At 42.1% G+C, this 14,118-nt stretch overlaps 1 protein-coding gene across 2 annotated transcripts in view; it reads left to right on the top strand.

Moving 5' to 3' along the window:
* EFCAB2 (EF-hand calcium binding domain 2) overlaps positions 1-8,047 on the top strand; it is a 108,370-nt gene extending 100,323 nt beyond the window's left edge. For both annotated transcript variants that reach the window (XM_053607807.1, XM_053607806.1), the window contains exon 7: positions 7,545-8,047. In XM_053607807.1, the coding sequence (XP_053463782.1) occupies positions 7,545-7,660 (116 nt within the window). In that variant the 3' untranslated portion in view covers positions 7,661-8,047. The remainder of the gene's footprint in view (positions 1-7,544) is intronic.
* Positions 8,048-14,118: the final 6,071 nt, after the last annotated feature.

Raw genomic sequence — 14,118 nt, 5'->3', positions numbered from 1 at the left:
CGGGCAAGATGGCAGCCGAGTAACAGCTTCCTTGCATCTGGGCACCGTGAGTCTGGGGATATAGGACTCCAGGCATCTCTGGCTGGTGGGATCTGCCTATCATCACCCCTGAGAGGATACAGGGAGTCAGCGAGAGACTTCTGGACCCCAAGAGGAGGACTAAAACAGTGGAAAACCGGCAAGTGGTCGCGTGTGTTCAATCCGCCTAAACCCGCCCGCAACTGTAAGTTCAGTAGCAGCGAGACTGCAAACCAGAAAGGCCTTACCTGTGAACTGTTTTGGTGTCTTTGGACTTGGCACTCAGCTGAACTGCCTTGGGGAGAGCCTGAGCGGGAGTGTGGAGAACTCTGGCCTTTGTCTAGGGCCCCAGTCTGAGCCGCTGAGCCAGACGGAGCTAATAGAGTTTGGCTCTGGGTCACAGGCAGACATTGTGAGCGATCTGCCCTGGCAAGCTCCGCCCTCAGGGTCGCAGAGCTGGAATTGGGTGGGAGCTGGTAACCCAGCGACCAAGTAGCCTAAGGGCGGGGTCTGAGCCGCCTTGCAGCCCTAACCCTCGGGGGCAGAGGGAGACCAGTTTTGACACACAGGGTAAGTGGATAGCCACTTCAGCAGTGATTCCAGCAACAAGTACTTCCCTGAGAAAGCTTCTGCTCAGTAAGTGAACAAGTTCAAAGTGCCTTTTAAGTGGGCTGAAGAGAGATTTAGGGTGTCTACCTGCTGGGGTTCGAGAAACTAGCAGCCTCCAGTCGTATCAGAACTGTGATTAACATCTCATACCCCAGAAGACCACGTGCTGCCCAGACAATATTCAATTCCATATACATACTGCTTTGTTTTTGGTTGCGTGTGTGTTTTTTTTTGTTTCTTTGTTTGGTTTTTTTTTGGTTTGGTTGTTTTTTTTGTTTATTTTGACATTCTAGATTGTTGTTTTGTTTTTTAAGTTCAACCTTTTCCATACAGATCCTTTTTCTTTCTCAATTTTTCTAGTTTAATTATAATTTCCCATTGCTGCCTATTTCAATAATCTGAACTTCATTTTTGTTAGTGTTTCTACCACTATTATTTGGTTTTTCCAGCCAATTTTATCCCGTAAAGTTTTCTGTTTGCTTGTTTTGGTTTGATTTATAGCATTTTTGTCTTTCCTCTCTACTTGGTGGAGGTGGGGTACTGTGTCTGATCAGGTTAGCAAAGAGCTGCTGACCTCAAGGGAACCACCCCACTTGGCACCCCCCAGAAGGTGTTTTTTTTTTTTTTTTTAAGGTCGTATCAAAGTACCCTACTGTACACCTATATTGCTCTGTCTCCCTCTTTCTGTGCCTCTCTTCTTTTTGTCAATATTCCTTTCACCCAACCACTCTCCTTTCTCTATTTTTCTTTTTTTTTTCATTTTTTTTTTTCTTATCACTCAGTCCTCATTTCTTTCATTGCTTTTTTGCTCTTAAACCTTCTCACCCTTCTGGTCCTGTAACCCTTAGTCCACAGGCACAAGAACTTAAAGAGCAAGAGGAATTGAAAGGAAAATTAGGGCAAGTAAACAGATAAAAGAAATCACCCATGAGGAAGAATCAGCAGAAAACTCCAGGCAACATGAAGAACCAGTCCAGAACTACCCCGCCAAGGGACCATGAGGTAGCTACTGCAGAGGATTCCACCTATACAGAAATGTTAGGAATGACAGAAAGGGAATTTAGAATACACATGTTGAAAACAATGAAGGAAATGATGGAAACAATGAAGGAAACTGTTAATAAAGTGGAAAATAACCAAAAGGAAATTCAAAAACAGAATCAAATAAGAGATGAACGATATGAAGAATATAAAAAGGATATAGCAGAGCTGAAGGAAATGAAACAGTCAATCAGGGAACTTAAAGATGCAATGGAAAGTATCAGCAACAGGTTAGACCATGCAGAAGAAAGAATTTCAGAGGTAGAAGACAAAGTTTTTGAGATAACTCAGATAGTAAAAGAGGCAGAAAAGAAGAGAGAGAAAGCAGAACGTTCACTGTCAGAATTATGGGACTTTATGAAGCGTTCCAACATACGAGTTATAGGAATTCCAGAAGGGGAAGAAGAATGCCCCAGAGGAATGGAAGCCATACTAGAGAATATTATAAAAGAAAATTTCCCAAATATTACCAAAGATTCTGACACACTGCTTTCAGAGGGATATCGGACCCCAGGTCGCCTCAACTCTAACCGAGCTTCTCCAAGACACATTGTGATGAACCTCTCCAAAGTCAAGACCAAAGAAAAGATTCTGCAAGCTGCCAGGAGTAAGCGCCAGTTGACCTACAGGGGCAAATCCATCAGATTGACCGCAGACTTCTCTAATGAAACTTTCCAAGCAAGAAGACAATGGTCATCTACCTTTAATCTACTTAAACAGAACAATTTTCAGCCTAGAATTCTGTACCCTGCTAAGCTAAGCTTCAAAATTGATGGAGAAATCAAATCATTTACGGATATACAAACATTGAGGAAATTCGCCACAACAAGACCAGCTCTACAGGAAATACTTCAACCTGTTCTGCACACTGACCACCACAATGGATCAGCAGCAAAGTAAGAACTCAGAAATTAAAGGACAGAACCTAACCTCCACACTGATGCAAAAGATAAAACTAAGCAATGGACTCTCACAAAATAAGACGAATAGAATACTACCACACTTGTCAATTATCTCAATAAATGTTAATGGCTTGAATTCCCCACTGAAGAGACATAGATTGGTTGACTGGATTAAAAAACACAAGCCATCCATTTGCTGTCTGCAAGAAACACACCTGGCTTCAAAAGACAAATTAAAGCTCCGAGTCAAGGGTTGGAAGACAATTTTTCAGGCAAATGGAATTCAGAAGAAAAGAGGAGTTGCAATCTTATTTTCAGACACATGTGGATTTAAAGCAACTAAAGTCAAAAAAGACAAAGATGGTCACTTTATATTGGTCAAGGGAAAAATACAACAAGAAGACATTTCAGTTCTAAATATTTATGCACCCAATTTAAATGCTCCCAGATTCTTGAAGCAGACCTTACTCAGTCTGAGCAATATGATATCTGATAATACCATCATAACAGGGGACTTTAACACTCCTCTTACAGAGCTGGACAGATCCTCTGAACAGAAATTAAACAAGGATATAAGAGACTTAAATGAGACTCTAGAACAACTGTGCTTGATAGACGCATATAGAACACTCCACCCCAAAGATAAAGAATATACATTCTTCTCATCACCCCATGGAACATTCTCCAAAATTGATCATATCCTGGGACACAAAACAAATATCAACAGAATCAAAAGAATTGAAATTTTACCTTGTATCTTCTCAGACCATAAGGCACTAAAGGTGGAACTCAACTCTAACAAAAATGCTCGACCCCACCCAAAGGCATGGAAACTAAACAATCTTCTGTTGATTAACAGATGGGTGCAGGAAGAAATAAAACAGGAAATCATTAACTTCCTTGAGCATAACAACAATGAAGACACAAGCTACCAAAACCTGTGGGATACTGCAAAAGCAGTTTTGAGAGGAAAATTCATCGCTTTAGATGCCTACATTCGAAAAACTGAAAGAGAGCACATCAACAATCTCACAAGAGATCTTATGGAATTGGAAAAAGAAGAACAATCTAAGCCTAAACTCAGTAGAAGAAAAGAAATATCCAAAATCAAATCAGAGATCAATGAAATTGAAAACAAAAGAATCATTCAGAAAATTAATGAAACAAGGAGTTGGTTTTTTGAAAAAATAAATAAAATAGATAAACCATTGGCCAGACTAACGAGGAATAGAAAAGTAAAATCTCTAGTAACCTCAATCAGAAACGATAAAGGGGAAATAACAACTGATCCCACAGAGATACAAGAGATCATCTCTGAATACTACCAGAAACTCTATGCCCAGAAATTTGACAATGTGAAAGAAATGGATCAATATTTGGAATCACACCCTCTCCCTAGACTCAGCCAGGAAGAAATAGAGCTCCTGAACAGACCAATTTCAAGCACTGAGATCAAAGAAACAATAAAAAAGCTTCCAACCAAAAAATGCCCTGGTCCAGATGGCTTCACTCCAGAATTCTATCAAACCTTCAAGGAAGAGCTTATTCCTGTACTGCAGAAATTATTCCAAAAAATTGAGGAAGAAGGAATCTTCCCCAACACATTCTATGAAGCAAACATCACCCTGATACCAAAACCAGGAAAAGACCCAAACAAAAAGGAGAATTTCAGATCAATCTCACTCATGAACATAGACGCAAAAATTCTCAACAAAATCCTAGCCAATAGATTACAGCTTATCATCAAAAAAGTCATTCATCATGATCAAGTAGGCTTCATCCCAGGGATGCAAGGCTGGTTTAACATACGCAAGTCTATAAACGTTATCCACCATATTAACAGAGGCAAAAAGAAAGATCACATGATCCTCTCAATAGATGCAGAAAAAGCATTTGATAAAATCCAGCATCCTTTTCTAATTAGAACTCTGAAGAGTATAGGCATAGGTGGCACATTTCTAAAACTGATTGAAGCTATCTATGACAAACCCACAGCCAATATTTTACTGAATGGAGTAAAACTGAAAGCTTTTCCTCTTAGAACTGGAACCAGACAAGGTTGTCCTCTGTCACCTTTACTATTCAACATAGTGCTGGAAGTTCTAGCCAATACAATTAGGCAAGACAAGGAAATAAAGGGAATCCAAATGGGAGCAGAGGAGGTCAAACTCTCCCTCTTTGCTGATGACATGATCTTATACTTAGAGAACCCCAAAGACTCAACCACAAGACTCCTAGAAGTCATCAAAAAATACAGTAATGTTTCAGGATATAAAATCAATGTCCACAAGTCAGTAGCCTTTGTGTACACCAATAACAGTCAAGATGAGAAGCTAATTAAGGACACAACTCCCTTCACCATAGTCTCAAAGAAAATGAAATACCTAGGAATATACCTAACGAAGGAGGTGAAGGACCTATATAAAGAAAACTATGAAATCCTCAGAAAGGAAATAGCAGAGGATATTAACAAATGGAAGAACATACCATGCTCATGGATGGGAAGAATCAACATTGTTAAAATGTCTATACTTCCCAAAGCAATCTACCTATTCAATGCCATTCCTATCAAAATACCAACATCATACTTTCAAGATTTGGAAAAAATGATTCTGCATTTTGTATGGAACTGGAAAAAACCCCGTATAGCTAAGGCAGTTCTCTGTAATAAAAATAAAGCTGGGGGCATCAGCATACCAGATTTTAGTCTGTACTACAAAGCCATAGTGCTCAAGACAGCATGGTACTGGCACAAAAACAGAGACATAGACACTTGGAATCGAATGGAAAACCAAGAAATGAAACTAACATCTTACAACCACCTAATCTTTGATAAACCAAACAAGAACATACCTTGGGGGAAAGACTCCCTATTCAATAAATGGTGTTGGGAGAACTGGATGTCTACATGTAAAAGACTGAAACTGGACCCACACCTTTCCCCACTCACAAAAATTGATTCAAGATGGATAAAGGACTTAAACTTAAGGCATGAAACAATAAAAACCCTCCAAGAAAGCATAGGAAAAACACTGGAAGATATTGGCCTGGGGAAAGACTTCATGAAGAAGACTGCCATGGCAATTGCAACAACAACAAAAATAAACAAATGGGACTTCATTAAACTGAAAAGCTTCTGTACAGCTAAGGAGACAATAACCAAAGCAAAGAGACAACCTACACAATGGGAAAGGATATTTGCATATTTTCAATCAGACAAAAGCTTGATAACTAGGATCTATAGAGAACTCAAATTAATCCACATGAAAAAAGCCAACAATCCCTTATATCAATGGGCAAGAGACATGAATAGAACTTTCTCTAAAGACAACAGACGAATGGCTAACAAACACATGAAAAAATGTTCATCATCTCTATATATTAGAGAAATGCAAATCAAAACAACCCTGAGATATCATCTAACCCCAGTGAGAATGGCCCACATCACAAAATCTCAAAACTGCAGATGCTGGCGTGGATGTGGAGAGAAGGGAACACTTTTACACTGCTGGTGGGACTGCAAACTAGTACAACCTTTCTGGAAGGAAGTATGGAGAATCCTCAAAGCACTCAAGCTAGACCTCCCATTTGATCCTGCAATCCCATTACTGGGCATCTACCCAGAAGGAAAGAAATCCTTTTATCATAAGGACACTTGTACTAGACTGTTTATTGCAGCTCAATTTACAGTCGCCAAAATGTGGAAACAGCCTAAATGCCCACCAACCCAGGAATGGATTAACAAGCTGTGGTATATGTATCCCATGGAATACTATTCAGCCATTAAAAAAAATGGAGACTTTACATCCTTCGTATTAACCTGGATGGACGTGGAAGATATTATTCTTAGTAAAGCATCACAAGAATGGAGAAGCATGAATCCTATGTACTCAATTTTGATATGAGGACAATTAATGACAATTATGGTTATGGGGGGGGAAACAGAAAGAGGGAAGGAGGGAGGTGGGTGGGGCCTTGGTGTGTGTCACACTTTATGGGGGCAAGACATGATTGCAAGAGGGACTTTACCTAACAATTGCAATCAGTGTAACCTGGCTTATTGTACCCTCAATGAATCCCCAACAATAAAAAAAAAAAAAAAAGAAAAAAAAAAAAAAAACATATTTGTTTATGATGTTGTTAAGTACTCCTGATGTTTTGGCTGAAATAGTGGATTCTGTAAGTTCCTTGATCTGTGATATCTGCAGGGTAAAGTAAGTCTAAAATCTGCTGGGGTGTACAACAGCATGCTCTTTAAAAAAATTTTTTTAGGCCGGGCCCGGTGGCTCACGCCTGTAATCCTAGCACTCTGGAAGGCCAAGGTAGGTGGATTGCTTGAGCTCACAAGTTAGGGACCAGCCTGAGCAAAAGCAAGACCCCATTTCTACTAAAAATAGAAAAACTGAGTCAAGAAGATCGCTTGAGTCCAAGAGTTGGAGGTTGCTGTGAACAATGAGGCCATAGCACTCTACCCAGGGTGACAGCTTGAGATTCTGTCTCAAAATTTAAAAAATAAATAAAATTAAAAAAAATAATTTTTAATTATTATGGGTACATAATAGTTGTATATACAGGGTGGCCATAATGTTGTACACTATTTTAAATTGCACGTGACCTTTATGGCAACCCTATATTTATGGGGTACATGTGATGTTTTTATTCGGGCATACAATGTGAATTAATCAAATCAGGGTATCAGCCACCTCAGGCATTTATCATTTCTTTGTGTTAGGAACATTCCAATTTTACTCATTATTTTAAAGTACACCCTAATTTATCATTGACTATATTCACTTTGTTGAGCTATCAATATGGTCTTGAACCTCTGAACTATCATGATGTGGTGGTTTTACAGCTCCAGGGAGAGCAACTAGTGACACGGTGGGGGCTTGGGTGGCTCCATGGTAATTAAACAGGCTAGTGTAAAGAGAAAGATGATCATACCTGATGATTTTCCCTTCTTGTCCCTCCCAGGTGAGCCTTTTTCTCAAGAAGAAATGGAAGAAATGTTGTCTGCTGCAATTGATCCAGAGTCAAACGCAATTCATTACAAGGACTATATAGCAATGATGGTGATAGATGAGCATTAAACATTCCAAGTTCTAAATGAAAAGATAATTAAAAAATTCACATTTCATCTTGTAATTCCTATATGTGATATATAATACATTGTAATATAACTATTTCAAGATTTTGGGGTGTTTTTTGTAGAAACAGAGTCTCACTTTTTTGCCGTCGGTAGAGTGCCGTGGCCTCACACAGCTCACAGCAACCTCCAACTCCTGGGCTTAGGCGATTCTCCTGCCTCAGCCTCCCGAGTAGCTGGTACTGCAGGCGCCCACCACAATGCCCAGCTATTTTTTTGTTGCAGTTTGGCTGGGGCCGAGTTCGCACCTGCCACCTTGCGGTATATGGGGCCAGTGCCCTACCCACTGAGCCACAGGTGCTGCCCAATATTTTGTTTTTTAAAGATGATCGTAACAGGGGCGGCGCCTGTGGCTCAAGGAGTAGGGCGCCGGTCCCATAGGCTGGAGGTGGCGGGTTCAAACCCAGCCCCTGCCAAAAATAAAAAAAACAAAAACAAAAAAAAAGATGATCATAACAATGCGAAACAAGATTTTAGTCTGTCTAGACTTACAGAATGACAGATTTGACAAACTGCTATATATTTAAAAACTATTTTTAAAACATTTTAACATTCGAATGGATTGTTGTTTATTTTCTACAATAAAACTCATATTACCTTCAGATTGATTAAACTGACAAAATGAAAAATGACTGCAGTGACCCAGGGTTTGGCACGTAAAGATCTTGAGGGAGGCAGAATGACCACAAATTGAAAATGAGCAGCAATTTGACAGCGGCTTCTTTTTTAAAACAACAAACTCTTCAGCAATTTGAATGTGGAAGAAGAGTTATTGGAATGCCAACGTTGGAATATCAATGTTATTAATAATTGATTCCTTCAGAGCGCTAATTACAAATCTCATTTGCCATTATAATAACTGAGTGTAAAAATCTTAATTTGCTGATGCATCGTGTCACTATCTGTGGACTAGCTGAAGGAGTTGAGGTAATGGAAGCTAGAGAGGAGAAGACGGCACAGCAGCTGATAGTACGTGGTAGTGACCACTCTCTTTTGGTCTTTAGGAGTCTCCCCTGCTTGGAGCATCTGTCCTTACTGAGTAAGAATGTTGAGAACTTTTATGATGTACAGGAGGTACAGCTGTTGAAAGAACAGAATAAACTTACCTGTGCACAAGAACCCATGATTGAAAAACACATGGCAGCTTGTAAGATAAAGGAAAATGAACAACCTATGTATTCTTTCATCTCTCTGTCTCTCTGTCTCTCTCTCTCTCTCTCTCACACACACACACACACACACAAATCTCTAAAGATAGCTTCCCCACTATATCTATGTGTAAATGCATAAATGTTGAAGGTTGCTGGTGATTCTTCCTCAAAGGCCTGCAGTATCGCCTGTCCCCAAGAGAGTAGGCTGCTACCCGAGAGACTATTTATTACTGTCCACTCGTCCATGAAATATTTAATGAGTATCATTAGACAATGTGGTGGGAACTGGAGGGAAAAGGTAAGTCTCTAAATAAAGAAGGTCACAGTTTAGTGAGGGAGACCTGCAAGTCAACTGGCAACCACATTTCAGACAGGCACCTTCAGGGTCCTGTGGAAGTCCTAACGGAGGCAGCTAATCAGCCCTGGTGGGGAGGGAGCTTTCTGAGAGACAAAAGGTGCTCGCGAGTAGAGAAGGCTTCCCAGGACAGGGAATGCCTGACTTAAAAATGAGCAGCTTGCCTAGTGAGTGGCAGGGCACCGGCATTTCAGCAGAGAGCAGCAGGCACAACCCCCAGGGGTGTCACGCAACATGGAACACTATGGGAATTGAAAGTAGTTTAGTATATTGGGCAGGTAGGAGATTTGGGAGACAGAAGGAGAGGTAAAATTAGAGTGTAGACAGGAGCTATGTCGTTAGGAATATTAGCTTAGCTGGAGAGTTAACGTTTCAGTATTAGAGTTTAGGATGATCATTGTAAACAGTATGGAAAGTAGATTTGATAGATCAAGATGTGAAGAGCCCAGCTGGCTCTTGGTGGGAGGAATGCCTGGGGAAGGTCAAGCATGAGTCCCAGGTTTCTGGCTGGGACAACGCGTAACTAACAGTGCTATTCCTTCAGGTCAGTCCAAGGAGCAAGTGTGGGGGATGGCAGGCAAAACAACAAGCATGGCTGTGGGCATCTTGGACACCCAAGGGGACGTTCAACAATAACTTGGAGAGACGGGAGGGGGATGTGGCTCAGGATCTGGAGTGTGGAGATCTCAGCATGTAAGTAGCAGTTTTGCCTTGGAAGGGAAGGAGGGGGTCAGGAGCAGAGCCGTGGGGAACAGCGGTGTTTAAGGGAGGACAGAACCCACGAAAGAGACTGGGAGAGAGAAGCCTAAGAGAGGGAAGGCCAGAAAAAAAACATCTTGGAAGCTGAGATGGGAGAGACTTGTCAGGAGGAGCCAGTGGCCACGTCAGATGCCACAGAGAGGTGAGGTTCATCAAAGATGGGGACATGTCCACTAGGGTCAGCAACAAAAGGTTCACTGAGGACCTCTCCCACAGCAGATGTGGTGAAGTGACAGGGCGTAGATAGAGTTCAGGAGGTTGAGGAGTGAACAGATGGGAGAAAGTGGAGCCTGGAAGGCAGGTTACTCAGCAGTGAAGAGAAGGACAGAGACAACAGGCTGAAGGCACCAGTTGTATCTCAGGGGCTGAGCCAGCGGGGAAACGGAACCTTCTAAGAGGCGGGAGGGGCCGGGTCCCAGAGCAAAAAGGCATTGAGGACAAAGAACCCACTTAGGTAGTCCCTATTTTCTTTGGGGGAGGAGCTTGAGGGGAATGGTCAAATTTTGAAATATCTCTTGTGGGGCCTAGAGAAAGAGTTGAGAAAGAGGCCATGCAAGAATTTTCAAGAAACCCTGGAGGATTTTGTTCAGTAACTGAGGCTCGGGAGTAAAAATGGTAGGTAGCTATATTGGTTCCGGGTTAAGGTTTTGTCACATGGGTGAGATGAAAGATTCCTCGAGGGAGCTGAGGAATCTGCAAGGAAGCAGTTATGATGATGGTTTGTGGGGTACAGTATTAGGGAAAGATCAGGTAGGCGTGGGGACAGAGCGGGCACTCCAGATCTCTAAAAGGGCAAAGGGCTTGTGGGGTAGGAAGAAGGGATACTCTTCCTTGCCAGCTTTTCCTGAGTAACAGTATGTTTTGTTTGAAATTTCACTTCACCGTTCTTAGAGTATTTCTTTTATTCTCCCATGTTATTATTAGAATTAGAGTAGCTAACCATTATTGACTGTTCACTGTGTGTCAGGCACTGTTTTAAGTGCTTTTACACTTATTTATTGAACCCCACATCCCCCTAATGATACGGGTCCTGGCAGGTTACCCTATTTTACAGAGGTGGTAACAAAGAGGTTGCATAGCAAGAAGGGGTTGTATTAGCTTTCCCCCAAATCATAGTGGTTTACAACATGAAGGTTATGTTTTGTTATGTTTTATGTCAGCTGCAGTCAGTCGGGGTCTTCCGTGTTCTACCCACCTGCTTCACAAGTAGGAGGACTGTATGTCCTGGTTTATTAAGAGTAGTCCCACCTATATTTTCCCAAGCATAATTAACGGGTGTCCTTTTTACTCTTAAACGTGTCCCAGTTTAGATGATTAATATGTGATTATCCTTTTCAAAAAATAGTGAATAAAAATGATGGTGAGGAATCATCACTTACCAAGGCTTCATGAAAATGGCTATAGCAATTGAAGGCATTTCTTCCTTTACAGTTTCCCAAGATAAAATTCTTCTGGGATTACTGAGGCTTTCCCAATGTGAAGTCCAAATGGAGAACTGGTGTGCCACCTGCTGAGCCACGCATGTTAGAGTCACCACCGAGAGGTGACAGCGAACCCCATGCCTTTAATTTAGGGCAGGGAAGTCGGAGGAAGGGGGTATGGTGAGGCTCAGAACAGTAGCAGACAGGCTGTTACCACAGGCGACAGTGGCAGCCACAGAAGAGGGTGGCAGAGACATGAAACGTTCCTTCAAGAGCGAAGTACCCCCAGGGGCACGTCACTCGACAGCAGTGGCTGGCACCGACACGCAGCAGGGATCTGCTAGGGCCTCATTCACACACCCAGGCACCGACTTGTTTGGAGCCTGGGAGACAAGCCCATCCATTATTCCGCATAACCCTGGTTATGCCAAAGAAATACAGCCTGGTGAACGAAGCCCATTTTCTTGATAATCAGGTGGTGACACCATATTCTCTTCCAGAGAAATTCCCATACAGAAGGCAATGGAGGAAGGATGCCTCTGAGCACCCCCAAGGCCGAACTTCTAGAATGCTCTGCAAAGTTCCAGGTGGGTGTCAAACTTTACATCCTGTCTCAAGAGAATCCTCTCTGTTTAGTCCATAAACTTGGTCTCATGGAATGTGATCCTCCACCAGAAAGTACAACACAGGCTTCCTACAGAAATCTCATTTTACCTCCCAGTGGCAGAATAAAAGTGCCATGTTTACAAAGGGAACATTTTTCTTTATATTCAAACCATTTCTATGTGTATTTTACCTTTTCAACTCTCCTACTTTGCCCTCAACATCCAATTTAGGTCACAATGGTGTTTTCCCCACGAAGAGTACTTGGTCTCTGGTGCAGGAAGTTTGCTTATTCTCAGGACTCCTGGCTCTGTTGGCCTGACATTCCCAACAGCTCGGTGCAAAGCCGCCTCTAATCTCACACTCAGGGCCGGGACGCTGCATGACTCAGGCCTGAGCGCAGGCCTGAGAGTCTGGCGACATCCCGGGTCTGTCTGTGACTCACTCTGGGTCAGGCGCTTCGCCTCCTGTGCGTCTCCGCCTGTGAAATCCAGAGGTTCAGCCCCCTTGGCAGACACTCAGTGTCCAAGGCCAGATGCCTGAAATACAAAAAGGAGTGTCCAGGATAGTCAGCTGGTTGGGATTATCACGAGTAGTTACCAGCAGGACCATTATCTATGGAATGGAATGAGTTAGTCTTTTTCTCCTGCCTTCCTTTCCCTCTCCTAACTGCTTTCACATAAGCACAAAGCACCTCGTTGATGAGGGCAATTGCCAAAAGATGAAATGTCATTATATCACCCTCTGGGGCAGATTAAATAAGCAGAGCTTCCCGTTCACACATGCCTCACATCTCTGTGGCCACCTCCTGGGCCTGCGTGTTGCAAAAGGGTAGCTGCCAATCACCTGCTTTAGAGGCACCTGGGAGGTGGGTGTTTGTTAGAAATTCAGGCACCTGCACCCCATTCCAAACCTCCCCGTCCCCCAGAACAGAATCTCTGGAAGTGGAGCCCAGGACCCTACATTCTAACAGCTCAGGGGAGCCTTTGCACACTGGCTGTAAGAACAACCTCCTGGGCAGTGTTTTGCTGATAAAAGTGTGGGGATTGGAACTGGGCTCTGCCGCTCACCGAGTACATGGTTGGCATAGACATTTAATATTGCTGAGCTTTCGCACCTCAATTTGTAAAGCGGAAAAACACCTACTTTACAGGGCTGGTGTGAAGACTAAATGGGGTAATAAAAGTGAAAATTTTTAAAAATGATAAGATGTTATGCAGATTATTATTTATAGAAAACCAGCCAGGAAGCGGGGAAGGGGAGGAGAGGAAAGGAAATCTTTTGCCTTGCTACGGACAGAAAGAGTGGGAAGTAGGTAGTTAGCAGAAAATTAACCGCTGACAGCGGTGAGCCTAGCTGGGTGCTCAGGGAGAGAGACCAGAGATTTGCTGTCATGTGCTATTAATTATAAGATGTTAAGTTTATTTCTAGAATGTGAAAATGGGTTTGAAGAGGTGAGGGTTCTTTTCTTATTTAAAAAAAAATTGCTATTAGTCACCGTACTTTTAGAGCAGCATAGATTAGTTACCTCACTTCGTGGAGAAAACACTTTTAATCATTTGAAGTGTTATTTTTCTAAAATAAAAACATCACAAGTTGAAAAGTTGTGGCCAACTCTAGTGTTTGGGAGGAGATGAGATAAATAGCACATTATAAAAATCAGGAGATGGTTTTATATGTGTGGCAGGTCAAAATGCCAAATATCTTGCTGTATGAAGTCTTCAGCTATTCATAGGAAATCTAGAAAGAGGCTTCTAACCATTTGTCACTAAGTTCATGAAATGTATCAAAGTATGGGCTATTATATGACTTTAAATATAGCTTAAAAATGTCAGGGTTTGTTTTATATTAATACTTTTTGTTTGTTTTTTAATTTATTATTATTATTTTTGAGACAAGAGTCTCACTCTGTCACCCTGGGTAGAGTGCTCTGAGGTCACAGCTCACAGCAACTTCAAACTCTTGGGCTCAAGTGAGGCTCTTGCCTCAGCCTCTTGAGTAGCTGGGACTACAGGCACCTGCCACAATATCTGGCTACTTTTTAGAGCTCTTGCTCAGTCTGGTCTAGAACTCCTGAGCTCAGGCAATCCACCCTCCTCAGCCTCCCAGAAGT

The sequence above is a fragment of the Nycticebus coucang genome, chromosome 10 (assembly GCF_027406575.1).
Source record: "Nycticebus coucang isolate mNycCou1 chromosome 10, mNycCou1.pri, whole genome shotgun sequence".
Taxonomy (NCBI): Eukaryota; Metazoa; Chordata; class Mammalia; order Primates; family Lorisidae; genus Nycticebus; species Nycticebus coucang.
Note: the sequence above shows the minus strand (reverse complement) of the source record. Positions and strands in the feature narration are given on the sequence as shown.